At 45.3% G+C, this 21,445-nt stretch overlaps 1 protein-coding gene across 1 annotated transcript; it reads right to left on the bottom strand.

Annotated features, from left to right (window-relative positions):
• Positions 1-16,463: 16,463 nt before the first annotated feature.
• Positions 16,464-21,194, bottom strand: RRM2 (ribonucleotide reductase M2). Its single transcript, XM_009893258.1, has 8 exons — positions 21,081-21,194; positions 20,850-20,966; positions 20,199-20,332; positions 18,997-19,091; positions 18,084-18,217; positions 17,538-17,642; positions 17,289-17,402; positions 16,464-16,825 (listed from the first exon to the last, which is right to left on the bottom strand). Exons 1-8 carry the CDS (start codon positions 21,120-21,122, stop codon positions 16,673-16,675), a joined length of 894 nt encoding a protein of 297 aa, XP_009891560.1. The 5' UTR covers positions 21,123-21,194; the 3' UTR covers positions 16,464-16,672.
• Between the last annotated feature and the right edge of the window lie 251 nt (positions 21,195-21,445).

Below are 21,445 nucleotides of genomic sequence, written 5' to 3'. Positions count from 1 at the left end.
ACAGAATTAAAAAATACCGCCTGTGGACTGCAAGCACTTAAATATCATTAAATGATGTTGCAGCATTAAATTACACTATCCTTGGAACCTGCAGCTCCCAGGTTCAGATTCAGATTCCAAGCCCATGTAATTTAAAACTTGCATCTCCTTAAACTGAATAAAACATAACCTGTGTTTGTTTATGTTCTGTATATTTCATTCACAATAACTCTCTTCCATGCAAGTCTCAAAGGCAAACACAGTAAAATACAGAGGAAGATCATGAGATATTTGTCTTCCAGACTTGCCTTTCACCTCTTTTAATTAATTTCACTGCTAATCTCATTACTAATGCACTCCAGAGCAACTCACTATTTTTAGTATTTCTTCAATTTTATTTGGTTTCAGCCATTACTCCACCTAATTCCAGGTGCTTCTGTTCATTTTAATAACCACAACTGAATTGGCGCAGTCCTATAATTAATTCAGCTTTTGTTTTCTCTCCCACTGCGGTATCAGATGGGCTTTGCAAGGGAGTCACCTGCTGGGGTGAGGAGGAGGCAGGAGGAGCAGCGAGACGCGGCTACAAGAGAGCTGGGAAGAATTGCTGCAATGTAAAATACATTGTATGTCCTACCCGAGCGCGGTTTTCCAAAGATAACGCCACTAGTGGTATAATGAAGCACTGACTGAACGCACATGGAAGGCTCTAAATAAGTTACTGGGCAAGAGGACACATAACTTTAAATATTCCCACCTTTCCCAGCCAGAGGTGAGGGAAGAGAATGTCTTATACAGCAGTATCTGGTCCAATGCCTTCAGCTGCCTCAGGGACCTGAGCTGGCATCTGAATTCCATCGCTTAAATCAACCCCAGGCTCCAGGGTCCCTCGGGGCTGGTCTCGCTCAGTCACTTCCCTGCTCCCCAGGTGGGAATGGGTGACCCCCACCAGGCTCTTAACTCACCAGGAGCAGCTGGCTTCCCTCACCTTAAAAAAAAAAACCTCTTCTGCTTCCAGGTAGCCAAATCACAAAATACACATCGTATGCCTTAGAAAGCTAAAGAGCAGGGATGAGAGGGGGCATCATCAGGGATGAGACGGGGAACCAGCTCCCGAAGGCCACAGTGCTTGACTGCTGGAAGCAGCTGAGCAAAGCCAGGCCACCTTCAAGGGATTCGGCAGCTCCAGCATCAGCAGCCCCTGCTCTCCCCACACACTCAAATCGCTCTCGAGCCACCCTCGCATTAAAGTACGGATGGACATTCAGAGGCTCTTCCCTGGCCCAGCAAACATCTGGTTATTGAACTCAAGAGGGAAAAAGTTTGACAGGTAGAGGACAAAATCCCTGGGGAGCACATCATCACCTGCACCCCATGATGACAGCTAGCAGGGAGAGTAAGAGGGGGACACCTCTTGTGGGGACCAGCAGCACCAGGTACCAGCTGCCCACTGCTGTTGCAATCAGCCCGGCAAGCCTAGAGGAACCTGGCTGGTAGGAAGGATGGGAACCCTGGGATTTTAGGCTCAGGCTGGGGGCCAGCTCCAGCAGGGGTTAGCCTCTGGCTGCTTTGTAGCAGGGGGGTAAAACGTGGGTGGTAGGGAGTCTTTTCCAGCCCCTTTTGCTGATTGCAAACAGCTTTTTCAGCAGACTGAACGAAGCAGGAGGGAGTTTCCCCTATGCCAGGGCACTCTGGTGTTGCCGAGCAGCCATAGCAGCGCACAGCCAGGCCAGCTTGGTCCTCTAATGTATGAGGGAAGCATGTTAATTTTGCAAGACAGAAAAGATGTGCTTGATTGGTTTTCTGACTCTCACCCTGGGGAAGGCTGCGCATCACCATTCTGTTTCTTCACAGATCTAATCGTCTGCTTCATCTCTTCACACTGCAAAACCTTGTTGCGAGGAACAGCCTGGTAATAAATTTGCTGCATCTTACATTTTAGATCCTCAACATTGTCAGCAAATTGCTGCCCCCTCCACACATCAGGCTGCCCAGAACATTTCTCAAACAGCCCAGGCTCCACCTGCAACACTCCTTGGAAGATGCTGTCCCACAGCCCCAGGCGAGCCTGGGCATCTCTGCAAACACAGAGCTTGCTAATGAATGGTCCCCCATCGTCTCAGGTCTAACTCTGCAGTGAGATGCAGTAGAAAGCCAGTCGAGTTTTGGAAGAGGAGGCGTCTCCGAGCAGCAGATGGGATCAGAGGGGCAGTCTTTGTCCTTATCACTGGTCCTATCAGTGGAAGGGGAAAAAAAAAATAAAAAAAATCACAAATTTCAGAGTTTCTTTCCTCCAAGGACCTGTCAAATACATTAACAGCCAAGGAACAGAGGGAATTCTCCGTTTGAGGTCTTGTCATAGAATTGAGTGAAGAATAAAAAAACCAGCAAAAGCAGAGAATGATAGACAGTATGACACTGTTAATGCAGAAAAGCACAGAAAACACATTTTTCTGCAAGCAGCAGGCCACTGTTAGACTGCAAAAATGTTTATATGAAGATTCTGTTCAGATTCTTCATATAAAAGGTTAATAACTATCACAAAATACATAAATGTTTACGTATGTTAGTAAATACATAAGCTAACATGTAAATAAGTTGTTTATGTCCATCCATAACACCCACTACTTTAATCTGATTTTATTACGTGCTCCCCACATCCATGACATGCTTATGAGGAGCCATTCAACAAGTTTAATCTTTGATACAGATTAAGCATGACCTAAATTTTGGTCTGCCTCTCTCATACACTCTTGAAGGAGAAAGGTTTTGTTCAGAGAGCTATAGTTCTTATAGGTGGTCTCTGTGCCCAAAGGAGCTGCTGCACAGCCCGGGTACCAGCCCACAGGAACACAGACACAGCTTGAAGGTCCGCTCTGTGCAAGCTCAGGACTGCCTGCACCCGCCTGGGCAGAGTTGCTCCGACACACCTTTTCTTCTCCTCTTTCAGCCACATTTTGCAGACGCAAGCATCAAATGGGGGGGAAAAAATACATCAAGATGAACAGCACCCCGTTTACACTCTTCATTTCAGCTGCCTTGACTCCACGTCAAGCAGAACATCAGGGCAAGGTGGGAGGGAGCAAGTGCAGGGGAGATACAGAGGGAAAACAGGTCACACAAAGAAGAAATAAAAAACACAAACCAAAACGCATAACAGATGAGATCAACAACAAAAGAGGCAAATGCAGGAGACAGGCACTCATGAACTTGACAGGTGAAGCGATGCGAGGAGCACGTATATGACCGGGTTTCAGTAGGTATTATGATGCTCTCGTTCCTATCCCAATGGCTGTTGCATTAATGCCTTCTCTCTGCCTCTCTATTTACCTTTGCTGAAACCAGGTTGTGTCCCAGCCCAGAACAACAGGCAGCCTTTCAAAACTCAACACTGGCCTTCAAGTCCATGGAGAGAAGCTCTGAGAGACGGGCAGGGCTGGGTTTGGCTGTAGGGCTTGCACCATGCCTGCCTGCCACTCACAGTCCGTGTTAGTGTCAGCCACCTTCCCTGGGCTCACCAATCTTTAAGCAGCAAACAGAGTGACCGCTCAGCAAAGGTCTGGAAAACGTTGCGTGAGGCACAAAAGAGTGATCCGGAGGAAGACAGCTAATGTGAGAGACCAGCAGCTGTGCAGCACTGAGAATCCCATTTACAAAGCCCACAAGCTTCAGACGCATCAGGGAGATGATGTGCTCCCAGCTCTGTAAAGCTGGAATTCATCTGACCAGATGTAAATGCCAAAACAGGAGTTAGTCACCAAGATAACCTGCACCATCCATGGAAAAGAATGAGCACTCACCAGGGACCTTCCACCCCCCTGGAAGTTGGTGTCTGACACTGGGCAGATGAGTTGCCCCTTCCCTTTCATCAGCTAATGAGAGCTTGGGGTTACCAGCCCAGAAACAAATTTCTCTGCCATGGCCATGGAAACTTAAATGAAACTAATCCCAGGACAACTGACACGTGGCACTCGCTTGCCATGCTGCCACATGCCTGCTCCATGCAGGCAGCTCTTTGCCCAAGATGAATAAATAGTCCTTTGACAGTCTGATTTTTAAAAATAGGCATCTTCTGTACCATGTCAATAAAGACTGAGGGCAGTGGCTTCGTGTGATAATTAACAACTGTTCAGGGAAATTATTCATTAAGTTTTAAGGGTGATGTTATTTGTCATATACTTGTGCCAATTAAGAACAACACCAAGGAAACGTGGCTGCCTTGTGGGAAATTACTCTTCTTACAGACAGTACAGGAAGCCTCTCGAGAAGTGAAGACTTAGCAACAAGTGCATGATTTCGAGAAAAGGCCTAGAAGATACCGGGGGGCTAAGGGGTGGGTTTCCTATGGGCTTCCAAGAAAGAACAACACTCCCCCTTTTCAGGAATCTGTACCCAAAGTATCATGCAGAGAGGCTGTACCCACACCGAATCCCCAGCTGAGAACACATACCATCATGCTTCAGCCCTGAACTGCTGCTGCCGCCCCTCCAGTCCTTTTCCAAGGCATCAGCACCGCAAGCAGAGCCAACGACAAAGCCAACCTTCAGCTCTGCAGAGGGAGCCCCAGCCCTGCAATGGAAAGACGAGGCTGATAATACCTTTCGGACACACGGGTCTGGGTAGCACAAATGACATGACGGTGATTCAGTTTAATTGTAGACTTCCTGTTAGAAATATCAAGGTTCCTCTGATGGCACTGGCAATTGCTCTTCTGACTCACCCAGCTGTTACCGTAACTAAGCAAAACAAAACCTTCTTTGATCCTTAAGGTATAAATAATTAAAGAAACCATTATTTTGAAGGAGTACCTGGCATTTCATAGTTACTGAAATCCCATCAAAATAAATAGCGACAAGCAGAAAGAAATATGGCATTTTGCTTAGGGACGGTGGCTTTTATTACAATCTCCACTCCCTGAAAGACAGCAATAAAACATCCATCCATCCCTCATGTGGAAGAGGCAGATTAACTCACCACTCTTACGTGCTTCACAGAATCACAGAATGGTCAGGGTTGGAAGGCACCTCTGGAGATCATCTAGTCCAACCCCCCTGCCAGAGCAGGGTCACCTACAACAGGTTGCACAGGACGGCGTCCAGGCGGGTTTTGAATGTCTCCAGAGTGGGAGCCCCCACAGCCTCTCTGTGCAGCCTGTGCCAGTGCTGTGCCACCCTCAAAGTAAAGAAGTTCCTCCTCATGTTAAGACGGAACTTCCTATGTTCAAGTTTGTGCCCATTACCTCTTGTCCTATCACTGGGCACCACTGAAAAAAGACTGTTCCCATCCCCCGGCACCCTCCCTTTAAGTATTTGTAAGTATTAATAAGATCCCCTCTCAATCTTCTTTTCTCTAGACTAAAGAGACCCAAGTCCCTCAGCCTTTCCTCATATGAGAGTTGCTCCAGTCCCCTAATCATCTTTGTAGCCCCCTCACCCTGCTGGCCATACTCTTCTTGATGCACCCCAGGATGCCGTTAGCCTTCTTGGCCACCAGGGCATATTGCTAGCTCATGGACATCTTGTCCACCAGGACTTCCAGGTCCCTCTCCACAGAGCTGCTCTCCAGGAGGTCAGCCCCCAACCTGTACTGATGTATGGGGCGATTCCTCCCCAGGTGCCAGTACCCTACACTTGCCCTTGTTGAACTTCATAAGGTTTCTCTCTGCCCAACTCTCCAGCCTGTCCAGGTCACGTTGTAAGGCAGCACAGCCTTCTGGCATGTCAGCCACCCCTCCCAGTTTTGTGTCATCAGCAAACTTCACCCAGGTCATCGATGAATATATTGAATAGGACTGGACCCAGTACTGACCCCTGAGGGATACCACTCTTTACTGACCTCCAACTAGACTCTGCACCACCAGCCCTCTGAGCTCTATCTGTCAGCCAGTTCTCAATCCATGCCACTGTCCATTCATCTAACCCACACTTCCTAAGCTTGCCTGTGAGGATGATGTGGGAGACAGTGTCTTCCAGCGAGGTTATCCTACATGGCCGGATGGATCATCACTAGTCAAGTGTGAATCAGAAGTCCATACCCTCCAGGCCGCTCTTACAGGGTCAGGAGCTCAGAAGGTCCTGCTCGTTTGACACAGGCTCGAATTTTCCTGCAAGTTAGTACCAGCTTAAAGCATAGATCTAGAGGCCCTGACCTCAGGAACAAAGGGGCTCCCAGAGCCAGTGCTAAGGTTGCAAAATGTCCCACAAAACATACTATTTACCATCTTGGGTAGTGAATCCTATGTCCCAGACCACTTGCTGTCCCTGTTCCCCCACTTATCTGGCAAGATCCTCCTGCAGATGAAGGGGGAGGGTGGTCTCCAGCCCCACACAGGTGACCTGCATGTGCAGAGCAGCCCATGTAACATGCCTGGCCAGGTGGGACATGCATTTGAAGATGGAGCAACACTACACACTTTCAACCCAGCACATGGGACCAGCTGCTGGTACACACTCCTGCATCTGCCAAACCTGCACCCCATACCTGTCCAGGCAGATGCCCTTGAGCCTTAACTGCCCAAAGTTCACCCACCACTCGCTTGGCTCCTGGCTCTGAGGAACTGAAGTTTTCGCCTCCAGTAGAAAAATTTAAGAGTGCTACAGCATTTTCCAGCTCAAAGCCTGACCCTTCCCCATGAGAACAGGTCCTTGTCCCCAGGCCCAGGGGGAAAAGATATTCATGGTAAACAGATGGAGAGGAGGACAGATCAGCCCATGGCAAAATGATACTGACCCTCTCCATTGCCTCAGCAGAGCCTCCAGCACAAAGCAAGAAGCAGCCTCCTTGCCACAAGGTCCTCAGGGCTCCCAAAGCAAAAAAGAAAAGGCTCTTTTTTATTAAAAAAAAAAAATAATGTAATGTTTTAAGCTTGCCTCTCAGGAGGTCTTGAACAGGATTTGCAAAGCTTCAGAACGAAGTGGGCTCCCGCAGCACATAACAGAGCATCACCCCGAGCTCCTGGGAAACATTAAGGCAGCAGTTAGTTAATTAGGGTAGGGTTTGCAAGAGCCTCACAGCCTGCTCTCACCCTCATTACAGACAATACGGAGTTGTGCCATTCACTTCAGCAAGGGCAGGATCAAGTCATTTGTAGTTCACAGTAGCCCACTTGTTCCTCTTGATGAGTCTCTTGTCTCTCTTTAGCACAAACAACTTGAAAAGCCCGTGAACCTTTTTCCTGAGTCCTACACAAAGGTGAGACATCCTTTCCAATCTCCCTTCAGCAAACTCTAAGATGAAGCACAGGGCGTAACAGCCCACATAATAGTACCCTTGCCAGTATGACTTCAAGGCCTGTTTTTTGTCCCCATCACTCTGTCTTCTATTTAAGATCTTGATTTTGGGAGGCACAAAAGGCCTGATTTGCAAAGATGTTTTGATTGAACTGGGGGAAGGGGAGAGAGGGGGAACACAGATGTACAGCTCTTCTGAAAAATCACATCTCACGCTGTGAAACCAAAACCCGAAAAATTACCAGCGAGAGCTCTATTTTTAGCTACCCTGTGTCATAATATTCACCATTCCCGAGCAAACTTTCTGGCAAATATTTAGAACGAGACTCACGACCCCATGCTTTGTCAAAGCACAGCGGTTACCTAGGGCAGGTGCAGCACCTGCATCACTGAACACTGAGTTGCTTCAGCCTGTTACCATGGCACTTTTAGCTGGATTTTGCCCGTTTGCATGTGTAGGATGCAAGACAAACTTTTTATGTCTTTAATATGCAATAAGCAGGGCACAACCGACCCCAAATAAAATGGTTTAAAGGGCTCAGCTAAGCCAGGGGAAACTTTCTTGCTGGCTACTGGAAAACTTTTCCTGCATGGGTGTAGGTACAAGCCACCTTCAGAGGGAGATGCTGCTGTGCCTGGGTGTGGGGGAACTGCAGCAGGAAGAGCTGAGGTTGGGCACCTGTCTGCAGCTGGCTCCATCCCTTGCTGGCAGCCACATCTCTGTCATCATCCCATGCCAGCACCTGTGTGAACACTGGCTTGGTCCTCAAGCCACCCGGTAACCAAACCATAGGGAAGCCCCTGCAGTTGTTCAGAAGATGTGACATCTCAGTTTATAGCACAGTCCCTTTTAAATGAACTACCAGCACAGCAATACATGGTTTTCTCAGCACGTCTGATGCGCCCTTCAGATGAAGCTACTGGAAACAAGAACCACCTTCCACCTGGGTTAAATATCAGCTAGTGCTTTGTTCAGCAGCAGAGGGAGGACACGTGCCAATGTTCAGACCAGCTAAATCCACCTTTAACACCTCATCCTCAATTCACTTTGTGATTGCACCTCATATAAATTATTCCTGGACTGACACTACCCTGAGCTGAGAACAAACCCCAATTAGAGGATTTGCAGGACAAAACAAAGAGCCGCTCTCTGCTCTCGCCTCATCACACCCTCCCATCCACTCCATTAAATCCACCTTTCCGCTTGGACCGTTTTTATCTGCTGAAGGCTGGAAGGAGACATGACCCTGATTCCTGAAGGAAGAAGTCAAGATTAACAGACACTAACATCTCTCCCTGTGTGGTTGCATCCTGAGACGTCTCTCTCTACTGCAGCTATACTGCTTGTTTGCTATGGCCCCAGTATCCCAAAAAAGAACTCAGCACAGTCCAGAAAGGGCACCCAGAGCAGCGGGTGCGAGAGCACTAACAGAGCTCTGGCATTCACTAAAAACACGTGGCACACCTACAAGAAAACCAGTTCCATCCCCAGCTGTCCTGTTGCACGGTGGATAACGCACATGTGATGCCCTCCAATGTAGTGCCATGTCTTGGAGGTTGCATGAGGAACACCCATGCTGCAAGAACAGGCAGCTCCCCCGAAAAACCCCGCAGCCCGTACCACGCTGAGGGAGAAGGTCCGCCACAAAATCTTGCGCAGAGCAGGATTTGCACGTGTTACCTCTCATCCTGCACTCAGTAAGCAAACGAGTAGCAACCATACTCACACTCACCTGGGGAGGGAAAGCCCCGGCAGCCCGGCGTTCCCCCCAGATGTGACAGTCACCTGGCACTTCACACAGCACCAGTGCTTGGCATCCTCACCTGAACTGCTGGAGCAGCTGTTGCTTTCTTTACCAAGGAGCCCCCCTGGTGACAGCCAGATGTAGTGCTTGCCAGAGGTAACAGGCGATCTGGCACAAATCCCTCCAAAATCAGCTTTTAGATGGCAGAGGCCTAACCTAAAGAGAAATAAGTTTTGAGCTAGCGGAGAAACGCTGTGCGTACAGGCAAGAGGAGGGGATGGAGCCCCTATCTGACCCATCTACCTGGAGACCTCCTCCAGAACCAGACGTGCCACCTCAAGGGTACAGCAGTGCCCTGCCAGCCCGACATTGCCTGCCCACCTCAACGCAACCACCGGCACTGCGCGCCTGATGATAATTTTTGGAAAGCCCGTTCCTAAATGACTCCTTTAGGGAAAATTACTCCGTCACGAACAATTTTCCCTAAGCCACACAAAATTCATTCCCCCCTGGGGAGCCTGAAGAGCTACGCTTCAGTGTATATGCATATTTAAATGTGTCTTAGTCTGGTTTTGCATGTGTTATTTGGGGATATTAGTGGTGAAATTGCATCTGCTTCTTGAATATCTACACAGCAATATTTAACATTTTATTTGAAACATTTTTGCTTTAATTAATTTAAATGCAACCCAGCCATCCTACTATTTCATATATAATCCTGGGGATTTAGTAGTGGGAAATGCAGTATCACAGCTAAATAATGGAAAGGTGGCAAGATTAAAAATTTACCATAAAATTAGCCTACTTAGCATAGTAAATAGCTTTTCAATTTGACAAGGGATAACAATTTTATGAAAATGTGTATTAAAAAATAATCCTGTTAGGCTGCCCAATGTTTGCCAGTCTTATTTCACACATGGAAATAAACCCAGATCAGAGTAACTTTTCCGAGGTCTGTATATCTGCACATACACACAGTACTATCAAGAGCAACTGTAATAGTTATATCAGTAGAATGAGATACAGTTTTCAGAAGCAGTAATTGAAACAGCAAAGTTATCGCTAAGCCTTCAATAAAGCTACAATGTGTTCTGCTTAAAGTTATTACAGAATCCAATATACAATTAATATTTCCATTCCTTTTACGAGTGAATTACATTTTAGTCCTCCTTATAGCTGAGATTGCATTTAAGTGGCATCACAGAAATTTACAGCCAGAACAGTGACCACTTGGCCCAGCTAACACTTCTCTGTTGCGAAGCGCTCATTTCTAATACACTCCCTGCCGCAAAATCCTGCCTCTCGCGTTCATCTAATGCCTGCTCGGTGCTCCACAGCTTCTCTGCCAAGTCACTGCTGTCCCCTGAATCTTAACTTTTAAAGCAGAGCAATGTAGGGGGTTTGGGGTTTATTTTGGGAGTGTCGGGTTTTATTTTGGGGGCGGTCATGTTAACATCACCCATGAATATAAATTCAAAGAGAGAAATCATTCCATTCAATACCAAGGAGAGACAGAGGTACATGGGAATGCAGGTGTCAGCATATTCTCTGCTACTTACAGAACTGAGATTAAACTAAAGCAGGTGGCAACTCAGGGCTGCCGTTTATTTGTGTCCTGAATTGGGAAAACACATTTCAATGTCTCCCAGAGCAGAGATCCAGGGCTGGGAGGATGGAGATCCATTCTGAAGCACTGACACAAACACATTCACTGAAAGCTCCTGGATCACATCAAAACAAAATCATTACACAAAAGAGCACAAAGGAAGCGATAAAGTCACCACAAGAAACACTGCCGAAGCCAAATGCTTCATCTGGATTTTGAATCACATCGGGATTTTGCCAGTTGAGTATTTCAGAGAGATATTCTGACAAAATATTTTCCTTTTAATGAGGCAGCATCTTTCCAAGGGAAGCAGGAAAGCTTTGGCCAACGCCGGTCGCAAGGTGGACTGGCTGCTGTCCCTGGCAGCAGAGCAGGGCACAAGGCAGGGGAAGGATGCTGGTGACACAGGCAAAGCAGGGCTTGGTGTTTGCTGTTGCCTGACCTGGATTTACATGACCTTGTGGCTGCCTCTGAACTAGGCTGTCGGGGTAACACCTCGGAGAGCATCCAGGAGCATAGTAAAAGGACAGGCAAGGTGGGCAGCTTCCTACCTAGGAGAACGATAGGAAAAACTCCTGGCAATGTGGCTAAAGGTGTCAGAGGAGGCCAGCAAAATATGAAATAAAGTGCTGCGTACGTGGTGAAAGATGCAGAGGACCATCAAGCAGGGCTTTGAAATGAATGGAAGAGAGTCACCCCACTGTCCTCCTCTGGTGCTCTAGCCCAAGCAGCACCTGTGGAGACAGGGACGTGGAGGTACACGTTCTTTGGGAACGTATCCTGGACGTACTTACACTGCAAAAAGTGGTTTGCCTAAAGACTTGTCCATCTGCAAAAAATACCTTCAAGCATCTTCCTCAGGGCCAGATGCCTCAGTTTTTAAATGACTGATTTAGCAGACTGGCTTAGTTACCTGATAATCCATTTGCTAGATCCTTGTTAAAATGAAAACCAAGCAAAACCAAACAAACTCTACTGCACTGCTAGGCCTGAGCCAAGGTGGAGCAAAGACCACACAAGCCATCCTGGATTGTATCAGCAGCACTCCACAATATGAGGCTGTAACAGGAGCAGCTGCACCCCCTAATCACAAAGAGAAGAGAAACACACAGCTCAAGACCTTTTTTTTGGAAGCTCAGCACTCACAAGCTTTGGACACCTAAGAACTGCAGACTCTCCCCTTCCTACTTTAAGACAAATCCTACAATACTTGGAAACAAATTACTTACCCGTAATTGATAGCAGAAACTGGTCTGGGATGCTTTTTTTCCCCCAGTCTGCGTCTCAGAAGCGCCAGTGTGTCTCTAACACTGGAGTCTTCACCCTTAGGCCAAAAGAAAAACCTCAACTCAAGTGTTCAGCATCGGGCAGGTGCTCCCAAGTGCTGTATAGCTTAAGCATCTCCCAGTAATTCGCTGTAATCTTCGTCTGATGAACAAAGCAATGTTGCCTGTGGCATGAACTACACACTGTATTATAGCTAGGGAAAAAGCAGAAGAGGGATTTGGTTATTAGAAAGAATTGCAAAACCATTCCGCTAAAGTATTTTTCTCCATATATTGGAACTTGTGAAAAAAAAATAAATTACTAGCAGCGGAAGGAAGAAAACGTATTAATTTTAAATTCCTTCACCCCGATGCATATCAGAATTTGTACTTGCAGTAAGAGGATGAGCACCCACAGCAGGGAGGGCTTTAACACAACCCATTTTTCTGGATCCTGAAGCTCTCGCCTTCAAACCCTCTTCTCCAGCAGATTCAGAAGCGCAGAGTGGTGTGGAAGAGGCCTAAAGTCAGGAGCCAAAGGCACAGCTCTGGTGGCCAGTCAATGCCCAGGGATTTGCTGTTTGCTTGGTTAATCCTCTGGACAATGGTGGCAACACAGGTTTCTCAGCTGATACCCAACGGTGCACCAGTAAGACCCAGACGTGCGACTGAAGACTGGTGTTCCTTCTTCATCCCACAGCTACATCTACGGACAGATGCCCAAACACTACCGCTTTTCCGCTGGTTGATGATGTCAATAAGATCTCATCACTGAACTCCATGATAGACTTTAAAGGGATAAAAATCTTTCCCCTCATTTCTCTGCAGGCTCAGGAAGGGGCAATATTATCACTACTTCAAAGATCAGTTGGGCATAACTTTAAAAGTAAAACCACTCTCTGACACAAGGATCCGAAACGTATCAGACTTCTTTTCCCTGTTGGCTTAATCTTTCAGCCACCCTTCATGTAAAGGCTGTTTTACCACAGAAACCAAAGAACTGTCTGTGCTGTGCGGATCATAGGAGCTCAGTAACTCTCCCTGGGGAAGAATACCTAGCAAAAAAACAGCTGTCCATCAGCAAACGGGACACGGGACTCTCCATAACTCTTAGACCTTTCCTGATGAAAGCATTTACTTCTCATCATTCATTACGCACAAAGAGAGAAGCCAAAGCACCCAGAGGGAATCAACAGCTTAAAATAAAAAGAGCCGCGGCCGGCTGTGGAAAGCAGGCTGGGAATGAGCTCAACTCTCATCATTTACCGCTTTCTGCCCGGCAAAGTTTCTGATTATTGACCGGTGGGGAGGAAGCGGTTACCCCTTCAGGGATGGCACCAGACTGGAGTTACACCTTCAGATTGGCGGGCTGGCTGTGCCCTGCTGCGGGCATGAGCAGCTGCTTCTGTTCTCTGGCCTCTTCAGGGCAAAAACGGATGTAATCGCTCCAGGAAGTTTGAGAAATCTGGGGATTTTCTTTTTGTCATTTCACTCTAACATTGCAGTTGCTTCCCGAGGACAGGGCTGACATCAGGCAGCTGCTCTTCCTCCTCCACATCGCCTAAGGTTTTCAATGTTTGACACCTAACCTGAAGGGAAAGTGTGTCAATGAGAGTTATAGAAGCTTTCTTACCTGAACCCACGCAATTTATTAACAAATTACAGTAGGAAATAAATATAACAAGAGAAATTATGCTTGAGGTTACTGTTCTTCCATTTTTTTCTGCTGCTACTAAAAGCCATTAATTTCAACAGCAATAAAAAACCCACGGGGGATAGCTAGGGATCAGTTCTGCATAAATTAACGCCAGGCATCAGAGTATTGCACCACCAAATATACCCAGTTTTACTTATCCCTTAGTTGTGTGGGTTTTTTCCCCTTTCCTAGCCTAATCGCTTTGCACTTGCGGCAGTTGCTGTGCCAGAACCCCTACCAGACAGCTGTTCTGATTCATATGGGGATAAAGAAAATCAGCACTTTCATCACTCTGCTTCAAATCTCTCCTGGTTCTCCAGACTCCCTTCCAAAACATATTCCAAAGGGTCAGTTTTATTTTTTATTGAAACTTATTTTTCAGAGTATTGGTTTATTCTTTGGAAAGAAATAAAAGATTGTTACTTCCTCAGTGCTGAAGAGGATCGAGTGTCAAAACAACTGGCATCTCGGTCAAATTGGAAAGCAATCCATTTTCAGTAAGTATTTGATCAAGACTTGGACATGATTTACACAAACTAAGCAACAGCAAAACATTTAAATCTTTGTGAGAACTGGGAACTAAAATAGGTGTGAGCAGATGCATAGCTTTTCTCCAGAGTATGCATTAAAAACTGATTTGCATCATAGCAAGTACATAAACCAAAACTAGGTAGGCATTTAGATGTCAGTGGTACCAGGACAAGATTAATACCAACCACAGCAAGTCTCATTCTCTTGTTGAATTACTTTTAATTCCTACCTAATCTGTCTCTAACACATCCATTTCTACACTATCTATTACCCTCTAAGAGCAATGCTTGGCTAAAAGGGACATTCTTCCTGCCTGTCATTACAAGTAATTACTCGGCCATCACACATCCATTCCAAGCAATCCTTCTGTATTATGTCAAAAATACAGTTCCAGTTCACATCTCCCAGGATTAAAGCTAACAAATTAAAGCTTTCTGCCCTAGCCATCTCCGTGTATTGATCCTTGGCACATGCTAAGCATCAAGTGGGAAGAGAGAGCTGTAATACAGCTAGAACCTACTTATAGATTAGAGAAGTCTTACCCTTTTTCTACATTACTAAGGTATACAAATTAACAGATTTGAATATGAACTGAATGCTGCTAAATCAGCCTTCAGTCTAAACTGATCTCAGTACATTATTACTGTCTGATTTATGCTGTAAACAACAGTCCTACACCACGAATTCTGGTGCCTCATATCAGACTTAATTTAATCAAAGCTTTGCTAAAAGAAGCCAAGAAAAAGCACAAAGCCCAATTTGCTGAGAACAAAATGCTGATATTTAGCCAGATACCTGCCTAACTTGCAAAACAAGCATTAAGTTTGCGCTTCAAAATGATGTGTCTGGCTATCCAACTCACCCCTAATTCCAGTTCCTAATACATTCTTCTCAGACCATTACAGTCACTGACCCGTCATCAACATCAGTGGTGCATTAGAGAGCCATCTGCTAACAGCCTTGTATCTTCTACTTTGAATTCCAGATTTTGAGGCTTGGGATTTTTTAGTTATTTATGGTTTTTTCTCCCTAGGATGGGCTTGGAAACACAGGCATCCTGCTAGTGTCACAGACCCAGAAGAAGAATAGTCACACACCATCACCTTCAGCACAAATCAAGAGCGAAGACGAACAAGCTGAATAATTTTATACCAAGGCAGCATCTCTCAAAGAAGCACCATATATATATTACTCCAAGAGGGAATACTTTAGGAAAAAGCAGCAAACTCCAGCATTCTTTCCTTCAAGGAAATGCTTAAGTTCTGTAAGCTTATTTTCCGTATCAACTACACTTGCGGAAGAAAGGCAGACTTGCAGGACAGCCCTTGTTAGTCAGGTATTAAATTGGATCATGGAATAAACTCCTTTTTGTACATTGAGGCTGTGGCTAATTTCAGCCTATCCTATTGTTGTTGAATCTCACCGCAGATCATTTGCAGGAGCTCTCATCTGAGACCATAGGAACTCCTTCGCAGACCACACACCCTCACCAAGGTTATGTTAAACACACTCATTCCTGTTGCTCCAGGTTTAGTGTGGAGTAACAGCACAGCATACTTTTTCACTACTGTTATGTGTTGAACCCAAAATTTAACCGCATGATGCAGAAGCTAGGAACACTGCTCCGACCTGAATTAGCTGAAGCCACCCTGAAACGCCGTGCCTTTACTGCAGTCAAGCTGAAAGTCGGAGCTAAGCATACCAATTTCACTTGACATCTACCAACCACATGACTAAGCAGCTATTTCCTGCAGAACTTGCCTTTCCTGGGAAAGCCTGTAATTCAGGAAATTAACACATTTGCCCATTGGAGCACCGAAGCCAGTACAACGCTGAATCCAACCAGCTCTTTATTACTGTTATATGAAATACTGTTACAGATGTTAAAGAAAAAAAAAGCAATCAAGTCCAGAAGCCAGCTGTATGTTATTTTTCAGTACCCAGAATACCCAACTTCACCTTCCATGCCAAGTTTCTTCCTGTTCTTCCATAGATTTCAAAATCAAGTTTGATCCACAGCACCATTTTTAAGTTACATACCCAGAAAGAAGCACAAGTCACAAACAGTTAGGTTGCAAAAGTCTAATTAGACTTGCATTTTACCATCGTTGAGTATTACAAAACAGTTCTTTATTTTAAACATTAAAGTGCCAGGTTTGTGTACAACTATTAAAACGATATTAAAAAAGGTAAACTTAAAACCTGCTAAGTAAGCAGTGAGGTCATGTAGTTGCCTCCAGAGTTTCCTGCAGAGTATTCAGCAAATCTAAGACTAGAATTTTTAAACTGCTCCTTTGTTTACAGTGAGAACAGCAGAAACTAGTGGTCACTGCCCATAACCTCCCGTCTTGCAGAAGGCGCCCGTATCTTTCACAAAATGGAGCAGCATTTGTTGTCAGAGATACAGCTACACATTCTATGAATTAACAGCATTGGCAAAGTCTAATAAAAAGGGATTTTACTGCTGGAGCTACACTAGCCTCTTGAAATGTACCAGTATCACCACACTTTTCAAGAGTGGGATTGTAGTACAGGAATCAAGTCACACTGTGACTCAATATATTTAATGTTTCCCTGTAAACTGGGGAGCATACGCATTAACTTGTGTTGTCTCAGTTCATTTAAAATTCCGCATCCAGGGTGAAAGAGTTGTCTGTGGGCTTTGACATGACTCCCATCCTCTGATATTCACCTACTCGCTTCTCAAAGAAATTGGTCTTGCCTTCCAGAGAGATGTTTTCCATGAAGTCAAAAGGATTCTCCACTTTGTATATCTGAAACGCAAAGGTAATTCAATAGTCACTGCAGGTGCTCACATCTTGAATACATGAGGGCATTTGAGATCAGCTGGAAGGAGTCTAATGACAACATCAGCAGGCTTACTCGCTAGCAAACAAGAAAACCACCATCTCTGCCCCAAGCCTTCTCTACATCAGCAGGCTTACTCGCTAGCAAACCAAAAAAAACACCACCATCTCTGCCCCAAGCCTTCTCCACTGTATTTGTTCCTGTCTTTTGGCTGCAGTAGACAGAAGCACAGCAACTCTTACATAGCTGCTTTTCCACAGAACCTTTTTGCTTTTCCTTCTGTGGGTCTGCAAACAGGATCCAGCAGCAGGACTGCTCAATGGTTTTACAAGTTATACCAATATTGCTGCAACAACTTTAAAATTTGGGTTTCTGGAGGAAATGAATATTATCTGTTCCCATGAAAGATTCAGGGTATTATAGCCTTACCTTTTTAAATCCCAGTTCCAACATAAGCCGGTCTGCTACAAACTCTATGTACTGTTTCATTAAAGTGCAGTTCATGCCAATCAGCTTTACAGGCAGTGCCTCCGTCAAGAATTCCTGCAGATAATAAAAGCACTTTATGTACAGAAACCAGTATTCAGTCTGTACCATCTGGGTTAATTTTATACCCAACAGCTCCCCAGTTTTCTGTTTAATGGCAATCAAGTTCCTAAACAAGGAGCAGACAATTACCTGTTCTATGAGAACAGCATTCATGATTATTTCCTTTACTCTTTCCTCTGATGGCTTGTGTATCAAGTGCTTGAACATGAGGCAGGCAAAATCACAGTGCAAGCCCTGCAAAGAAGTTTCAGAAATTTATTTCAGGAAAACCGATCTAACAGAGCCACTCAAATCAGTGGCACAGAATAAATAAGCCCAATATCTAGGCACCGTCTTTGCACATGCCATGTTAGTGTTCTCTGCTGACAACTTTCTGCCTACCCAGGAGGAGGCATAAGTGAGTTCAGCCAACACCAGCTGCGCTCGCTCCAAGTGGCAAGGTATGCTGAGTGCAAGAGTAACTTCATTAAACTACTTTAAAGGAAGTAAAATGCTAAGTTCATTCATTCTCTACTGTAAGATCCACAATGACACATCTTTACACACTTTAGTGAGCTTTATAGACTGCCTGTTTCTAAACATACTGCTGGTTTAAAATATAGGCTCCAATCACATATCATTACTTTGAGCTACTGTGGCACATTACCATCTTAACTGCCAGAGTTTGATTCATACCTCATCTCTACTGATGAGTTCGTTAGAAAAAGTGAGTCCAGGCATTAATCCTCTTTTCTTCAGCCAAAAAATTGATGCAAAAGAGCCAGAAAAGAAGATTCCTTCCACTGCTGCAAAAGCTACTACACGTTCTCCTGTTAAGAAAAGATTTATAGTAGTATCACACAGAAAACTTAAAGAATTAATACCCAGAAGTTGTGAATAGACCAGTGAGCTGCATCCTCCAAGGAGAATGAAGAAGTTCCTGCTTAAGTGTGCTATACCCTGTCCTTAAAAACTATTGCTGCAAAGGCTTCTAGTCAGCAAGCAAAACTTTTAAACATGAGAAATAAAAACTAATTATAGAGTAGCTACTAAGCAGCTGAAGCCAAGGCTCCTTCCCCCAGGTTAACCATCAGCACCATCCTCTTTCAAAGATTACACACTGAAAAAGAGCAGTCATTTTAGCAGCTGATTTAAGTCAGTGTCTGCTCATCTTTGATTAAGTAGGGAACTTTGGCCATGAAGCATGCTTTATGTTAGTGAAACGATGATCTGTACCATCTCATCTCACCTTTGAATTAAGACATCAAGAATCAGAAGCTACAGCCTCCAACTGTACATGTCTGCTGGAGACAGATGGCCAGTTCAGTTCCGACACGTGACAGCAATTTGATCATATAGCCAGGCATGCAAAGATTGCCACATGAGCTACCGTTATTCAAACTGCCAGCAGTTTTACCCAGATTCATGTCAGTAGCTCATTTGCAAGATGAAAATTATTTTCTTCATCTCTAGAAGTCTTACACTGGAGAGCACGTACTCCCCCCTGTGACAACAATAATCCCCGTAAACTGTGAAGTCTGGACAAATGGTGGTTCCTCCGTCTTTTTTAGGGAAGGAATTTCACTTTGCATCCAATAGATGTACTCACCATATGTTGCTTTCTTGTCCCCAATCCAGCACATGGCCCAGTCAGCCTTCTTTTTAACACATGGTAACGTTTCAATAGCATTAAAAAGGAATTCCCTGAGAAAGATAAAACTTATTAGTATCAGACCTCAGCACGACTAGTGCAATAAGCATTCACAGCACTGTTCACTTATAAGTGCCCTACACCTTCACCCTAATAATGAAGTCTCCTTCCGCATCTTATTTTGCGCCAGTGTAGCTCTATTTGTACCCATCAACTATCTTTTCATCGCTTACCCATCGTATGAACGCCAGGTCACATTAATTCCCATGGCAATACCAAGAGTACGGTTTCATCAAGGGATGTACTCTAATGAGGCTTTCAAAGCTACAGATCAACCAGCCTCCACTGCCCAGTGGCAATGCACCGGGGCTCTCATATAAGCAGTCCTTCCTTAAACTTTTACTGGAATTCAACATCTTAGAGTAAAAATTACACTGTCAGCTTTCTACAAAGTAGCAGCAATTAAATATATCTAGATTGCAAATAGCACTGCAATACCATATGACATTTCTCTCAACAGGGTGTTGGTCTGACAAACACCAGAATAACTCAGTCCAGACAGCTCAAAACCCAGCATTTAGTTTTAAGATACCATTCTTGAATTGATTGATCTTATTATGAAAATTTTACACTTTGATTTTATTTTCAATTAAGACCAAAAAACACTTTTCAGCAAATGCAACATGCTATCCTCTCCCCAAGAAAAATAGTCAAGTGAGGGCAGCACATGCTATGTAAAATGCTGGCTGTTAACTAAATGCACTGGGTTTTAGAGATGACATTTTAATAAAAGTGATATTCTCAGAGAAACTTTCCTACACAGCTTTCTACTAGGTGCAGGGGTCCTCCATATAAGCGCTTACTGTAATTTAATATACTCCCCTTATTTGACTGCTCCATCTTTTACATAGTTTCATTCCTTTATTTCAGTATTAAATGGTTTCAGTTTCACTTTTAATTTAAGCAAGTCCTTGCTCATACACTTCAGAAGAGAAAGATATTCTGAAGTAAAGCTGCTCTTAAGCAGCAGTGGTATTTCATATAAATCTAATTTAAATCCTAAAATTAGCTTTAAGTTAGAGAGTGACTGATACGCATCATTTAAATCCCAGCTCTTAAAATTTTGAGTTTTGAACTTTTCATCACCAGGCAATACAAACCTCTCTTTAGGATCTTTGATGTAGGTGTCAATAAGAAGACTGTACATTTCTGAATGTATGTTTTCCATGGCAATCTGGAAGCCATAGAAACAACGAGCTTCTGTGACTTGCACTTCTTGACTGACCCGCGCCACCTAGAGGAAATAAATGAGTGTTTGCAAAAGCATATATAACTTGCAGATCAGAGGCATTGAGCTGTCTATAACAGTTCTTGCTCAACCCACAGCATCCTCTTCATATTAATCCCAGACATGTGGATTATTAACACCAATACAAGGAGCCATAGTCTCTTACAGCTCCAAGGTGTGAGTTATTCTTTGATGCCAAGAGAAATGGGAATTTTTTTTAGTTTTACTTATCCTCCCCTAGTAAGACGAGCACGGAGAGGGCAGGAACAGAAGAGGGGCTCTGACCCAGCCCAGCATTACTGGGAGGCAACGCCCAGCGCAACGTGGGGCATGAGCAAACTTGTGGATTACAAAAGCAACCCCAATTTGCTAATTAGCTTAAAACAGCTTTACATGCTGTAGTGCTGCAACACGACATGATCTAACAAACAAGCTGGATCAGCCAGCAAGCGTGTCAGGAGCAGAGTTATCTGGTTATCTTTGCAAAGCGATGTTTCTGTCAGGGCCGTTTCTACACACGTACCAAGTTTTCATTGACGATGCCATCGCTGGCGGCAAAGAAGGCGAGGACGTGAGAAATGAAGTACTTCTCCTCAGGCTTCAGGGACTCCCAGTGCTGGAGGTCTTTGGAAAGATCCACCTAAAACATTGCAGAGAGGCAACGGTGAAATAACCACATAGATGAGGGTTCTGGGTATGAGGTCCACCGCAGAGCCCCGGGCTGCCCCCAGACACCCCACCACCGCCACCTCACCTCCTCCGCCGTCCAGAAAGAGGCCTCGGCCTTCTTGTACATCTGCCAGATGTCGTGATACTGGATAGGGAAAATGACGAACCGGCGGGGGTTGTCCCGCAGCAGCGGCTCCTCCTGCTCCTTCTCCTGCTGCTGCTCCGAGGCCCGCGGCACCTGGAGCGGCGGAGAGGGGGTCGGGCTCGGCTCGCCTGAGGGGGCGGCCGGGATTTGGCGGGAAACTGCGGGGCGGCGGATGGCCGCGGAGGGGAGGGTAAGAGAGAGCCCCGTGAGGGAGAGGGGCGCGGAGGCTGCACCCGTGGGGGTGGGAGAAGGGGGAGACCACCCGTGGGGGAGAGGACGGGGGGGAGGGAGGGAGGGACGTGAGC

Source organism: Charadrius vociferus, unplaced genomic scaffold (genome assembly GCF_000708025.1).
Source record: "Charadrius vociferus isolate BGI_N301 unplaced genomic scaffold, ASM70802v2 scaffold269, whole genome shotgun sequence".
Taxonomy (NCBI): domain Eukaryota; kingdom Metazoa; phylum Chordata; class Aves; order Charadriiformes; family Charadriidae; genus Charadrius; species Charadrius vociferus.
The sequence above is the reverse complement of the archived record's forward strand: the minus strand, read 5'-3'. Positions and strand labels throughout refer to the sequence as shown.

What these genes read in the sequence shown, in the direction of transcription:
- RRM2 (XM_009893258.1), bottom strand. Translation starts at nt 21,122, where the DNA reads ATGTACAAGAAGGCCGAGGCCTCTTTCTGGACGGCGGAGGAG. An exon ending in CTTTCTGGACGGCGGAGGAG is followed by an intron (nt 20,967 to 21,080) that starts GTGAGGTGGCGG and finishes GCAATGTTTTAG; the next exon opens with GTGGATCTTTCCAAAGACCT. An exon ending in TGGAACTGGGATTTAAAAAG is followed by an intron (nt 16,826 to 17,288) that starts GTAAGGCTATAA and finishes TTTGCGTTTCAG; the next exon opens with ATATACAAAGTGGAGAATCC.